Source organism: Cyprinus carpio, chromosome A20, assembly GCF_018340385.1.
Source record: "Cyprinus carpio isolate SPL01 chromosome A20, ASM1834038v1, whole genome shotgun sequence".
In the NCBI taxonomy this organism is placed as follows: Eukaryota; Metazoa; Chordata; class Actinopteri; order Cypriniformes; family Cyprinidae; genus Cyprinus; species Cyprinus carpio.
This window is the reverse complement of record NC_056591.1, coordinates 27,522,590-27,537,757: the sequence shown is the minus strand read 5'-3', so window position 1 is coordinate 27,537,757 and position 15,168 is coordinate 27,522,590. Positions and strand designations below refer to the sequence as shown.

The following is a 15,168-nucleotide window of genomic DNA, read 5'->3' as shown; positions in this document are numbered from 1 at the left end:
TCTTTTAACTGCAGAAAGACGTCACCTTTACCTAAGAAAAGTTATTCAATGTCCCTCAACTCTAGAGAGTGTTTTGCTAATAATATGCTCTATATTACATATTCTATATTTTTTTAAACTGTTCGTAAATATTTAATATATCTAATTCTTTAAATAAATGTGTCATAAAAACAAGCTCTTAAGTGAGCCACCATTGAAATGTTTATCCTTTTTTTTTTACTAATCGGAGTAGAAACATATAGTAGCCTATATATTAACAAGTTATTATTATTGCTGTTGTTGTTGTTGTTACCAACTGCTTTGTGTGACATTTAAATGTTTCTAAACAAATCATATATCAAAATTACAAAACTGTACATTAGTTGAGAGATTGTTTTATATATCCAAATTCCAAAACACAGCATTAGAGATTTTTTCCTTTAAAAAAAACTGTACTGTACCTAATGTATATCCAAATTAATCAATATTGAATCGAATCGAGATCAGAATTGAATCAAATCACAAACTAATCAAATTGTGAATTTGTGTCAGTAGCCAGACCTAATTCTTCTTCATGTCAATGACAGTAATTTAGATCATGGGTGTTCACTTCAAGAATGAATTCATTTCAAGAATTTTTCATCTTAGTCATGACATAAATGTCATAGCTTTCATTTATAAATTTAGCATTTTTTTTTTTTATAGTTTAAATTTTATGTAAACTATACTTTTATACGATAAATAATTGAATAATAAACAAACCATAATATTAAAATAATGTGTGTGTGTGTGTGTGTGTGTGTGTGTGTGTGTGTTTGCATCCTACTTATGTTAACAAGTCTGTGTGTGTGTGTTTTTGTGTGTGTGTGTGTATATATATATAGCCTATATATATATATATATATATATATATATATCTATATATATATATTATTATTATTATTATTATTATATTATATTATTTTATTATTATTTTTTTCTTTTTTTTTTCATATTATGAGCGCTTGATTGTCATTTGCTCCCCTGTGATGATGTGGGAGGCTCAGACAAGAACATGAAAGACTATTTAAAGGCCTGACTAGACTAGAAAGAACAGCATTTTATAGGTTCCTAGACTGATAGGATGGATTTATCATCACAAGAATACGATCCCACTCAGTTTTGTTATTCTGCAGTGAACAACTCTTGTCTTAAAGGCACACATCATGTTTCCACTCAGACTGCGGTGTATCTCCTGTTGGTGTTAGCAATGATTGTGACCATTCTAGGAAATTTGGTGGTCATCATCTCCATCGCGCACTTCAAACAGCTCCAGACTCCCACTAACATCCTGGTGATGTCTCTGGCTCTAGCGGACCTGCTGCTTGGACTGGTGGTCATGCCTTTCAGTATGATCCGTTCTGTGGATGGCTGCTGGTACTATGGAGATGCCTTCTGTTTGCTACACTCAAGTTTTGACCTATTTCTCACATCAGTGTCTATTTTTCATCTCATTTTTATTGCTATTGATCGACATGAGGCTGTTTGTTATCCACTTCAGTATCCTACAAGAATAACCATATCTGTTGCATGGATCATGGTGATGATAAGTTGGAGCATGGCTGCGTTATATTCTTATGGCTTAGTGTACTCAAAAGCTAATTTGGAAGGACTGGAGGAAGATATATCAATATACTGTATGGGTAGTTGCACTTTGCTTTTCAATGCATTGTGGTCCGTTTTAGACACATTACTAACTTTTTTCTTGCCTTGTTCTGTCATGATAGGACTGTATGCAAGAATTTTTGTAGTTGCCAGAAAGCACATTAGAACAATCGGTGAGGCAAACCATCATGAAAATGAGAGCACGTTTAAAAGTTCTCGAAGATCTGAACGCAAAGCAGCAAAAACTCTTGGTGTGGTCGTTGGAGCTTTTATTATTTGCTGGTTGCCATTTTTTATTAACTCTTTGATTGACCCTTACATCAGCTTTTCCACTCCTTTTGCTCTCTTTGAAGCATTCGTCTGGTTAGGCTATATTAACTCAACCATAAACCCCATCATATATGGCCTTTTTTACCCATGGTTTAGAAAAACTCTTTTCTCTATTATAAGATTGAAAATATTTGAACCAAACTCTTCTGACATCAGTGTTTTCACTGTTTGACTGGATCTTTTTCATGTAATTTTAATCTGTCTCACAATTTGATCTTTTCAGCATTTGTTGTTTTTAACTGAACTCATACTTTCTTACTGAAATGATTTGTGTATTGTGCACAAATAATGAACAGTATAAAAACATTAGAACACAGTTACATATTTTCCCCATATATAAAATGTAAAACACTACATACAAAAGAAAATACCCATCTAGTCTTAAACAAGCAATTTATATATTTTGCACTCTGTACTCAAGTGGTTTTGTTATGATCCATATTTGATGTTTAATCCATGTAAGATTAAAGGGTGCTCTAAAAATCTATAGACTGAAAAAAAAAAAAAAAAAAAAAAAGTGTCAGTCCAACTAGTAGTCTGCATCAAAAAGCCAGGGTTACAAGTCAAAGATTTTGACAACAACAGACAAAAGCAGTCCATCTTAGTTCAGTTTAGATACATTTGTCAAGTGAATTTATATAAGCACACATTAAGGTAAAAACATTTAAGACTAAAAACAAGTCTTAATTAAAAAGCTTTATATAATGTCATGTAGCTTTGCAGACTAGATTTTATGGCTGCAGATAATGACACAAGTACCAAAATAATCCAAAGTGGTGAGTATTTAACATGAACTCTATTGTGTACATTGTCACTTATTTACTATAGTGTACTATATGGGAAAAGTCAAAAAAAAAAAAAAGTGTACTGGTAGCATTTGCTACATGAACAATACATATTCACAGAAGCAAATTTAGTAACCAAAAGCCTTTGTATTGTTTTTGAGAATGAAATCATGAAGCCAAATCATTTTAATATCTGAAAAAATAAAAAATTAAGACTAATCATGTGCTTTTTATAATGCTGATTGCTCAGTTTATGTATCTGATGTTTTTTTTCCCTCAGTGAACAAATTATGATTGTCCTCTGCGTTACATTCTTGTACAATAAAATAAAGTAATTGTTCCTCAGTGCTGTAATGATCGGTCAGAAACATGTGGATCCATTTGCAGCACTTTATTATAAAGCAAGGTGAACAACAGGCAATGGTCAAACAACAACGGCAGGAATGTCAGAGGCAAGACAGAGGCAGAAACGATACCAGGCAGGAGTCAGGGCAACAAGCAAGCAATCAATGTTCCAGAAGGCGAGATCACAAGGGTAGACAGCAGAGAATCAGAAATCATACAGTCTAGCGTCAAACACGGAATCAACTCAGAATGGTGGGGGGGGGAAACACTCAGAAATGTCAGCAAAACAAGACTTCGCAGTGAGTGTGAGTGCTGGTTAAATAGGCCAGTGATGAGCAACACCTGTGCAGGTAATCAGTCCAGTACAGGGTTATGGGAAATGGAGTCCAGGATGAAGGTTAATACTCAGGTGAGGGTGCCCTCTGGTGGCAATCGGAGAGAGCCACAGAGGTCTGATTCATGACAGAGCCCCACCCCTGCGAGCGGCTCCGGATGCGAGGGGCAGACCAATGCTGTGGGCTTCCATGGGGACGAGGGGCGGGTCAAGTTGGATGAGCTTGATGAAACTCAAGGGTGAGTGTGGGATCCCGGATATCATGGGCGTTCACCCAGGACCTTTCCTCTGGGCCATATCCTTCCCAGTATCTGGTTGACTGCAGCACTTGTCCTCTGCGTCAGGAATCCAGAAATCTCTCTGACCTGGTATGCCTCCTCACAGTCCACGGTTAGGGTAGGAGTACTCTTGTCTGCGACCTCGTCCTGATCCCTCTCCTCTCCGGCAGGGCTTGAGCAAGAAGACATGGAAAGTGGGTGAGATATGGTAATTTGCAAGTAAAGCCAAATGACACTGGAGTAATCTGCCTTAGGATTTTAAACAAACCCACGTACCTGGGACTTCTTTTTCGCTGGGTAGTCAAAGTCACAGATCCCTGGTGGATTGGCAGACCTATTGTCCAGAAGTATATTCAGGCCCCTCCCTTCTCCGACGATCGGCTTGTTCCCTGGTTTAGTACACTGCTCTTTGTAGGTGGACATGAGCTGCATTCCAGGTGTTCTCGCTTCTCCTTAGCCATTTGTTGACAGCAGACATGCTAGAAAGGAGTGAGGCCGTTAGATGGTTTGCGGAGCGAGTTTTGCGCATACGCTGCCCGTAACAGGAACAGACTCCAGTCATTCTGATTCTGGTGGCAGTATGAGCATAAGAAAGGCCCGGGTACTTCTCTTGGTAGAGCCTCTCAACTTGGCCATGGGACTGTTGATGGGTAGCCAGAGGAAAGACTGAGGTTGAGTTGCTGGCAGAAAGCTCTACAGACTCTAGGCGAATTGGGGGCCCTCTGTTGGAAACTATATCTTCGGGAAGGCCATAGAAGCAGAAGACCTGTTCCAACAGGACTTTGGCGGTTTCAAAAGCAGTAGGCAGTTTGGGTAAGGGTATGAGTTGACAGGCTTTGGAGAATCGGTCGATGACTAAGAATTCTGGAGTTGGGGAGATCAGTAACAAAGTCAATGCGATATGAGACCATGGGCGTTGAGGAACGGGAAGGGGTTGAAAAACCTGCAGGATGTTGGTGAGAGGAATTGGGCATGTTTACATTGTTGAACAAATTTGATAGTATCCAGCAGTAGGGATGACCACCAGAAACGCTCAGACAACAGCTGGACTGAAGTTGTGATCTCGGGGTGTCCTGAGCTGGGAGAATCATGTACCAGATGCAACACCCGTTGTCGAAGATCAGCTGACACGCAAGTTCGGTCGTTGGGACAGTTCGGCGGTGGTGGATTTGTTGACCTGAGCTTCAGTGATCTCAGTGATAATGTCCTTGAACTGGTGCTATAATCAGAGTTGACGTGATAACGGTTTCGGTGCTTCTCAGAGTAGGTGACTTTAAAGTCAAAGTGTGAAAAGAATAGTGACCATCGGGCTTGCCTTGGGTTAAGTCGTTTGGCCGAGCGAATATACTCCAGGTTGCGGTGATCAGTGAGTACCAGGAAAGGAACTTTAGCGCCCTCTAGCCAATGCCTCCATTCCAAGCAATCCTTGAGCTGTTGGAAAGCGTTCTGAGCTGATGGTGACCAGTCTAGGCGTTGTCTAGGCATTGTCTCCAGGATCAGATTGTAGGCACTGCGGAGATCGAGCTTGGTAAAATACTTGGCAGAGCGCAGTTGCTCCAGGGCAGATGGAACCAGTGGCAGTGGATATCAAAACTTGACTGTGACATCATTCAGACTTCGGTAATCAATGCAAGGCCTCCATTCTTTTTCACAAAGAAAAACCCTGCTGACGCTGGAGAGGTGGATGGTCTAATGAAGCCCTTAGCCAATTCCTCTATGTATGCCTTCATTGCCTCAGACTCTGGTTGTGATAGGGGAAACAAACTCTACATTTCGTAGGCATCGCTCCAGGAAGCAGGTCGATAGCGCAATCACTGGATCGATGTGGTGGGAGTTGAGAAGCCTTTGACTTGCTGAATGCCTCTGTGAGATCTTGGTATTCGACAGGGAGATCTGATACAGTAGAGTCTTCCGAATGTGAGGAAGGAACAAAGTTTATGACATGGGGTTGGAACTGCCGTTTGTAGGGAGCCAGACTTTAGTGTGAGTTCTTGGGTTCTGAATTTGATCAGTCCTGTGCCCAGAGGGTGTCCATCTAGCGCTGCCACTACCAGTTGGGATTCACACGGAAGAGGAAGGTTATGAGTGTTGGCGAAACTGACATCAATATAATTTCCCGCCACCACATTCTATTAAAGCGCTCGCCTCAACCATAACATCACTAATGGTCAAGGAGACCGGTACTTCAAGAGTATATGGGTTAGAACTCACCGTAGTGGTATCTTTGGAGGCCGGTCTAGTAGGGCAATTGGCTCTTAGATGACCTGGCAACCCTCGGTAAAGGCATAGATGGTTCCTTATCCTGTGCTTTCTTTCCGCCGACGAAAGACGAGTGACTCCAATGTGCAAATGTTCACTCTAATTCATTTCCTCGCAGATCAAAAATATAGCATGTGACTGTCATGAGGAGCGTCATGCGTGTAGTAGGTTGTCGAGGGGGATTGAGAGATTAATGAACTGTTCCAGTGTCTTTCCCTTTTCGCGGCAGGTAAGTTCTGACTGTAATTCAGCGGATAAGCCCTTGCGGTAAAGCAGCTTCAGGGGACCAGTATCCCAACTGCGAGTTTGGGCTGAGAGTATGCAGAAGGTGAGAGTAATCCACTGCGGTATCTCTGCCCTGACAGTACGAGCAACTGTTCACTAGCCTCTTTGCCACAGGCTGAATGCTTGAATACCTCTCAAAAAACTGATGAAGGAATTCTTTGAAGGAAGGAAATGACAGGCTTCTGTCCTAACAAACAGCCGTAGCACACCAAAACACCCCCCCTCACAAAAAAAAAGAAGAAAAAAACAACACTACTGTCTTCTGTATAAAACAACAATTGTTGATTCATAAAACAGGGAACATTGTAAGAGGAAGCCTTTACACTTATCTGGAGTTCCGTCAAACCTCGCCGGTAAGGAGAGTCAAGGGTTAGCAGTGTGCGTACTAGCTGATCCATTAGTTGGTGGAGGCTCAGGCGTTGGTGGGCTTGGTGACGGCATGACCAGTTGCATGGATTGCAACATTCCCACCAGTTCCTCCATGAGAGACGTAAGGCGTTGCAGTTGCTGCTGGTGAGATGCTAACACATTAGCTTGGGCTGAGACCTCAGAGGATAGTTGATAGACCACCACTGGATCTGGGGGTGGCAAAGTCTTCTGTAATAATCGGTCAGAAGCATGTTTGTGGATCCATTTGCAGCACTTTATTATAAAGCAAGGTCAACAACAGGCAATGGTCAAACAACAACAGTAGGAATGTCAGAGGCAAGCTAGAGGCAGAAACGATACCAGGCAGGAGTCAGGGCAACAAGCAAACAATCAGTGTTCCAGAAGCCGAGATCACAAGGGAAGGCAGCAGAGAATCAGAGAAGTCAAACAGTCCAGGGTCATACACGGAATCAACTCAGAGTAGTGGGGGAAACCACTCAGAAATGTCGGGGTGAGACAAGACTTCACAGTGTGTGTGTGAACGTTGGTTAAATAGGCCAGTGATGAGCAACACCTGTGCAGGTAATCAGTCCAGTATGAGGTTATGGGAAATGGAGTCCAGGGTGAAGGTTAATACTAAGGTGAGGGTGCCCAAACAAAAAGAAGGGGGGAATCACTCACTGCTCTTTACAGAATAGCTTTTGTAGCCTATTTAATGTATACATTGAAGACTAAGTATTTTATTTTATTTATTTTTTATATATATATTTGATGACTTTATTAAATTTTTGAAGCATTTCTTGAATATTAGGCCTTCCTGAAAAAAAGAAAAAAAATATTATAAAATATTTCATTTATGTCTTTGTTGTAGTTTTATTTGTCCTATTGCTTGTGATTTTCTTATTTTATTACTAATTGTTTACTTAATTGCTTAAGAGTTATGGGGGGCAACATGTTTATTATAAAAATTAGGAGGCCGTAAACTCATGACTCATGAGGTAGCTGATGCTGATTTAATTCTCGGCCACTCCCATAAATGACACCTTTCATTTGCCTTTATATAAGCAAACTGGCAGTGAAATTCTGATTTAGGATCCTGGATCTGCAGTCATATCATAAACATGGGCCTTGAGCTTTAAAGCACAGAGGACTTTCTCTATGGAATTCCTTGAACATCACTGCTTCCCCCACCGGAATACAAGCTGCTCTCTTGACTTTCATTTGACTTATGTCAATGTATTTTTGTTCTTGTACATATCTGCAGTCTCTGTGCTGACGGTGTGTGGAAATCTACTTGTCATCATCTCGATAACAGTTTTCAAGCAGCTTCACACACCGACCAACCTCCTCATCCTCTCACTGGCCCTTTCTGACTTCTTGGTGGGAATTTGTGTGATGCCGGTTGAAAGCCTTAGGAGCATTAACTCCTGTTTTTATATGGGAAAGTCGCACTGTCGGATCTTTCATGTGATTATGTCTGTTATTGGATCTGCCTCACTCATTAATATCATGCTTGTAGCTATTGATCGTTATTTTGCTGTATGTGAGCCACTCATGTATATGTCTAAAATGACAATTAGAAAAACACTGATGTGCATAAGTTTAGGATGGACTGTGTCCTTCTGTTATAATCTAGTACCAATGAATTTGGGGAATTCAAACCTGACAGGAACAACTTTCTTCTGTCTAAGAGAATGTGCAGTAGTTGTCAGCAACGCCTGGGGTCCAGCTGACCTGATAGTGAGCTTCATTGCTCCATGTATAGTAATGGTAATACTGTATATAAGAATTCTCACTGTGGCCTTGAGACAAGCTAAAGCCATTTCCATAACTTCAAAGAAAAGGGCATCTCAGAAAAATCCGAAATCATTCAGGGGATCAGTACAGGCAACAAAAACATTGAGTATAATTGTCTTCGCGTATTTCATGTGCTGGGTTCCCTGGTATATAAGTATGCTTAATATGAAACAATTTCAGAAGTCATCTGTGATCCTCTCTGCTTTACTGTGTTTGTTTTACACGAATTCGTGCATCAATCCCTTTATATATGCAATATCTTACCCCTGGTTCAAAAGGTCAGTGAAGCTTGTGCTTAGCCTAAAAATACTGCAGACAGCAACTAACCAGATGAACTTATATCCTGAAGACTGTTAATATGAAAATGCATGTATTTGTTACAAAAATTATGTTTGCATTGGTGATCTTTGTTGGCCTTTTGGCATCCTTGATTATCATCGTTTAGAATGACAGTGCAAAAAAAGCTTTAAAATTAGATGTTAAAGTGTGAAGAGAGCTGTAACTGTCTTTGTTCATTTTAATGATGAATAATTATAGGTAGGCTAATCCATGTGTAAGTCATAATATTAAAGTCTACTATTAATAATAAAGTAAACACAAGAACAAGTTATGGTTTCTTTTTGAGCTGAGGTAAGTCTCATATTTAGAGACAGCCATCAAATATTTGGGAATGAAAACACCTGTGCACAAATACACAAATGTCCTGAACTCACGCGGAAGGTTGAAGCAAAGTCACGTGACTCAGGCGTCAAGAAATCAGCTGGGGACTCGGAGTTTCACTCAGCAAATCCAGGTAAACTAAACAACCAACGTGCTAATCAAAGTAGAAGACATGTCATTATACACAGTGTTAGTACATTGACTTAATTAAGAAGGGCTTTACAGAAAAGGTCAGTGAGAAAATGAAAAGAAGCGTCGCTGATACTGAACTTCATTCAGTGTGTTCATTTTGACAGCGCGTGACCTTAACATTTATTTGAAACAGTTCCCACACTTTCATATTCCTGACCATTCTTAGTGAATGTTTCGTGTGTCAGTAAAGTAAAAATAAAAACTGTCTGATTTTATAAATGAATGTGTTTCTGAGTTCCGGCGCTGTGATTTCCGCATTCTTTCGTTAGCACTGGTCGGTAAACTAGTCACATGAACAAGGTGTACTAGTTAGTCTGCTAGCATTTAGCTATTCTCGTATCATTATTAAACTATTAATAAAGCTAGTCACGTAGTCATACTATATGGGGCGAACTGTCACAATGAGAACGGCACATTACAGGCTCTATAGAATTTACCATAATGCTGTTATGGACTCGAAATAATATAAATAATACATTGTCTCACATTTTAGCGTTTTCAACACATGACAGCTTTAAGCTCAGCTTGCCCAGACATGACATTCATGAAATATATATATATATATATATATATATATATATATATATATATATATATATATATATATATATATATATATATATAATAATAATTAAACTTTTCCGTTTAAATCTACCTTTTTTATATAGTCAACTATGTATGAACTATAGCACATTAATGTAATGATATGTGAAAGTTATTGGAGGGACAGAATGCACATGAATATTTTAATTCAAAAGCAACATAAATATATAAAAAGGATATATTATTATATGTTTTATTTATAAAACAGCTGCTATATATACATGCACATGTTTGCCCTGTAATCCTGAGAGCAAATGAGATTTAACGTGTAATCTTTCTAGGTTTGGTGAATTATTCTGTGAAGATCTCCATCATGTACCGATCAAGTGGAGTTGATGCAAATGTGCTGGCGCAGAATATAAGTTCAAATATCCAAAGAATAACATTGCTAAGTGAGTAATTTGACTGCATTCATCCTTATTTATGTGCTGTTGACCATAAATGTTGAACTAGCATACGTATATATATATATATATATATATATATATAATATATAAAAACCATTCATTTTCAGCCTAAAATCTAACTGGAAGGTTGCTCAATCCTCGGACCAAATGTTGTCCATATTTCTGTTACTCATTTTAATGAGAAAGAAAAACAAAAAACATATCAAACCACAACATGCAAAAGTCTGTAGGTGTATTTATTATGGAAATGAATGGAAACCATAATGCACACTTTCACATAAACCAGTAGCACAGGAGGTGTTTTCCAGCAGTGTGTGTTTTTCTAGAAATTATCTTTCGTTTTTACCAGCTAATGAAATCCAGCAGATGATGAGACATTTTGGAACGGCACAAGACACGACTGACCTGCGACAGACATTGTGAGTTTGAATACAACCAACTAGTTCAGTTCCCTTTAATTGACCTATATATGTCAATTCAATTATATTTCTTTGTATTTTCCAAAACCTACAGACAGGAGAAACAGCAGAAGGTCAATCAGCTTGCTAAAGAGACAGACAAATGCATGAAAGATTACAGTGCTTTACCTGTGACCACAGAACAGGTACAGCGTCCTCACTGTCCCACCGCATCACCTCTTATACATACAATAATTCCAGTCACAGTCACAGCACTTAAATAGACTTAAACAAATATGAATTTTATGATGGAACATTCAACATCCAGAACTTTCTGATTTAGAAATTAAAAAAAATAACATAATTTAACTTAAAGGGATAGTTCTCTCAAAATGTAAAGTTAAATTATAATTTGCTTATCCTGATGGTTCCAAATTTAATTTCATCTGTGGAACACAAAAGAAGATATTTTGAAGAGTGTTGGTAACCATACAGTTCTGTTTAACATTGTGTTCCAGTGGTAACCAAACTTTCATTTTTGGGTGAACAACTATCCCTTTAACGGTCCTGCTCAGATGTGACATTCCTCTTTTCTCACACAGCGTCAAAGAAAAATCCAGCGAGAACGTCTCATCACTGAATTCTCCAATGCGCTGGCCCTTTTCCAGAAAGCTCAGCGAGAGGTAGCAAAGAAAGAGAAGGAGTTTGTGGCGCGTGTCCGAGCGAGCTCGAGAATTTCAGTATGTTTCATCTGTAACATTTGTGCTTAAAGAATTACATTAATAAATTGATATTTTCCACCCAACTGAAGGTTAAATCCCAAGATTATTTATACAGTCACTAATATTTAACATGAAAGTGCCAGTTTCTATAGTCCAGCTTTTTAATAGTTATACAATGTTATTTTATTATCATTTATTTACTATAATAGTTTTTGTTAATATCTTGAATTAGATTTTATTTTTATATTTTGTACTTTTTATAGTTTTTTATTTAATTTTAAAGTTTTTTATTTTGTTGTGCTTCTGTCATTTTTATTATTTATTTTGTATTTTTTTTATAAATCTGTAGTTTTTATTCATTTTTATTTATTAGTATTAGTTTTAGTTTATTTGGTATGGGTTAGTTTAGTACTTCAAGTTAAACTGAAGGAAAAGGAGAAATGTTGTATAAGTTTAAGGGTATTTTTTAGTACTTTTTAGTATTTACTGTATTTTTTTTATAGTTTTAGATTTAGTTATCTATAATAACCCTGGTTATACATACTACTTGAAAGCAACATATGTCACAAGATACTGTAGGATGCATCTAATGTTTGTTTAAAGAGAATAATTGTGAATAACTTTGTCGCAGTACTGCAGATGATAGTTTGTTTAAAGTATAATGGTGTTTTTTTGTGAGTAATAAAAGTGGCATATTGGCATACATTATTAAGGTTTTCTATATGTTTCCTCACAATCTTATTTCTGTTCCCAGGGTGGTGATATCGATGATGGGTTTGGAGGATTTCCATCACCCTTCCAAAGGTTAGACACTTTAATAATATTTATAATATTTATGCATAAAAATTGAAATGTGTGTCTCCAACTGTCTGCTTCTGTGTGTGTTTTCAGTGAGATTCATGCTCAAGATCAGAGATATGAGGAGACCATCACAGAAGAAGATCTGCAGCTCATTCAGGAGAGAGAATCAGCAATCAGACAGCTGGAGGTGAGACGTGTTCAAACACAGAGACAACAAAGAAGAGCTAATTGATAAGCATTGTGCTTATGTAATATAAAGCTATTTGAATGGTTGGTATTGCTGTGCAAAATTTAGGGTTGTGTTAAACATCCTCTCTTGTTTTTCAGTCGGACATCACAGACATTAATGAAATCTTCAGAGATCTGGGCATGATGGTGCATGAACAGGGAGACATGATCGGTAAGATCAGAGAGGCATAGCTAGATTTTTACACTTCCTTAATAAAATTGACTGGCAACCATGCAGAACTCTCTCGGTTGTTCGGGACGATATCAGTGCATTGCCATTCTAAATGGCTCAAGTCAAAATAGTTAATCCCAAAATCTCTATGATATTAGGCCTATGATATTATTGCTTTCTTCCAAATAGTGAGTCCAAATAAACAAAATGACTAGGTTCAGTTCACATTCATTTGAGTTCAGAAAAAAGCATTTATATCATTAAACAACCCGAACTTTGATGTCAGATCACTGTTAGTTTGCACCAGAATGTGCTCATGTGTCATTTAATTGTTGAAAATTAAACACATGGAGGCTGTCCTGTGACTAATGAGCCAAAATCATGTGGACAGTAAACAAATCTCTGCTTCCCTCAAGGTCAGTGATATACAGTATCTGTATGTGAACTGGTTGCGGCCTACAATATAAGGAAATTGTTATTTTACAACAATATTTTGCTTTATTTTCCTGTGTATTTGCAGCTATCACTGAGCTTGCAGAACACATCTAAGAGATAAAAAGGCAGGCCTGGAGATTCCCATTAAAATAAAATTCAATAAAAATAATATAAATAAGTATAATTTAAAATAAAATAAATCTATGTGGTTTTGTTTAAACTTGTCTCTGAGGGAGTGTCTGTTTAGTGATGAAACTCTTAGACAGGAAAGTGCAATTAAAGGTGTTAAAATGGAGAAGCAGATGCTGATAATGAAGACCTGCGAGGCTTCACACAACCCAGCTCAGTGGGACTGTTTGTTCAAGCACTAAACTTTTAATGATAAGACATGAGCTATTAGTAAGCACACATTGTTTACATATGTGATATTTCATCAAAATTACAAGAGTTTGCATCATTGCCTGTTCAGTCCACCAAAACTTTGACATGCATACCTGAATGAATGAAGTATTGCTTACTAAAGGATTTTAAATGGAAATTAAATAATATCCAAGAGGACAATGCATTATCCATGTTTCAAACAATGAATAATATATTTTTTAATGATAACAGAGATAGAATATTTGGTTAATTGTCAGTGCAAAACTGTATAAATTAATTCAGTGTTTAACTGTGAAAGTCATTTCTCTGTTCATCTCCATCCCATCTTGCAGACAGTATAGAGGCCAATGTATCAAATGCAGAGATGAATGTGCAGACAGCCACACAACAGCTGGGCAGAGCAGCAAGTCACCAGGTACAGCTTATTTTTACTAATGACCAATCATTCACTCACCCTTACATCATTTCAAACCTATATTACCTTATTCCTCCTGTGGAACACAAAACAAGAAACTGAGCCGAATGAAAGTAGATGGAGATGGACACGGTCAAGCTCCAAAAAGGATGAAAAAGCACCATAAACGCACTATATTCCAAGTCCCCTTTAGTCATACACTAGCTTTGCATGAGAAAATAGATGCAAATTTAAATTCTAATTTGCTTGTATGCTTCCCTTGTACTGGTGTGTTTGAAAAGGTGTACTTGTACGGCCAACTTTTATGATGGTTTATTATATATTACAGCTCAAGTAAATTTCCATTAATGCTGTAATTTTTAATCACATTGTTTTTTTAAGTTATATTGCTATTAAATTAAATATACAAGAATTTATTAAAATGTACTATTTTATTAACATGCTAAATTGACAACCCTTATTAATATTATTATTATTATACTAGTGACTCATTTCTTCTGTTCACTTTAGACGTCATTCCGCAAGAAGATTTTCATCCTGATCGCTGTTCTGATTGTGTTTGCTGTCATTATTGGTTTGATCATCTGGGCTTCTGTCAAAAACTAAATTTGACCATCAGATGTCCGTCAGCATTTGCACTGGCATGTTTGTACTGAGTTATGGAGGTTTGTCACTAACTGAAGCTGTCCTGACTTGCTTTCTAAATACAGTTAAGATATTGTCACTAACAGAATGTTTAATACAAGTTGAGCTCTAAGGACAGTATCTTTAGTGTGCAGTTCCTTACCACAGAAACTTATTTTAACTCCATTTGTTAAAGGGGTCCTATTATGCTCTTTTACAAAGTCTTGATTTTGTTTTGGGGGTGTACTAGAACAGGCTCTCATAGGTTGTTCGAAAAACACATTATTTTTCACATATTTTACATTATAACAACACCTCTCTCCCCAGTCTGGCTTGAACGGCTTCAGTAGTTCCTGTATCAAATGAATGCCCGCCTTCTGAAATATGAAATGTGCTTTGATTGGTTAGCTGGGCCAGTGTGTGTTGTGATTAGCTCCACTCGGCGCCTGGTAGGGAAATGTCATGCCCCTTACAATAATTCCCTGCAAGCTTCAGTGTAAATATTTTGTCAACATCAAATAAATTTGAGTTCGATTTAAACCAGGATGATTGTAACCACTCTAAGTTCGTCTGCGTTGGGAACACTAGCACGTCCCCGACATAGTTATAACACTCGTTGCCTTCTCTAGTGCAGCTCAACCAGATCTCGTCCCATTCGTCAATCTTTGTGATGTCACAAATCCCGGAAAATATGCGTTAAAGTCCAAACAAGTCATTCGTTGTAG

The 15,168-nt window shown here is 37.8% G+C and overlaps 3 protein-coding genes across 3 annotated transcripts; all 3 read left to right on the top strand.

Moving 5' to 3' along the window:
• The first annotated feature begins 1,102 nt into the window (after positions 1-1,102).
• On the top strand, positions 1,103-2,125 carry LOC122149092 (trace amine-associated receptor 13c-like). The gene has a single exon (XM_042778432.1). The coding sequence runs from the start codon at positions 1,103-1,105 to the stop codon at positions 2,123-2,125; it is 1,023 nt and encodes a 340-aa protein (XP_042634366.1).
• A 5,464-nt stretch (positions 2,126-7,589) lies between these two features.
• Positions 7,590-8,891, top strand: LOC122149043 (trace amine-associated receptor 13c-like). Its single transcript, XM_042778321.1, has one exon. It carries the CDS (start codon positions 7,767-7,769, stop codon positions 8,760-8,762), a length of 996 nt encoding a protein of 331 aa, XP_042634255.1. The 5' UTR covers positions 7,590-7,766; the 3' UTR covers positions 8,763-8,891.
• Positions 8,892-9,060: 169 nt separating this feature from the next.
• Positions 9,061-14,714, top strand: LOC109056526 (syntaxin-7-like). Its single transcript, XM_019073718.2, has 10 exons — positions 9,061-9,198; positions 10,142-10,252; positions 10,617-10,686; positions 10,781-10,871; positions 11,268-11,405; positions 12,142-12,191; positions 12,279-12,375; positions 12,516-12,588; positions 13,737-13,819; positions 14,330-14,714. Exons 2-10 carry the CDS (start codon positions 10,174-10,176, stop codon positions 14,423-14,425), a joined length of 777 nt encoding a protein of 258 aa, XP_018929263.1. The 5' UTR covers positions 9,061-9,198; positions 10,142-10,173; the 3' UTR covers positions 14,426-14,714.
• The last annotated feature ends 454 nt before the right edge of the window (positions 14,715-15,168 follow it).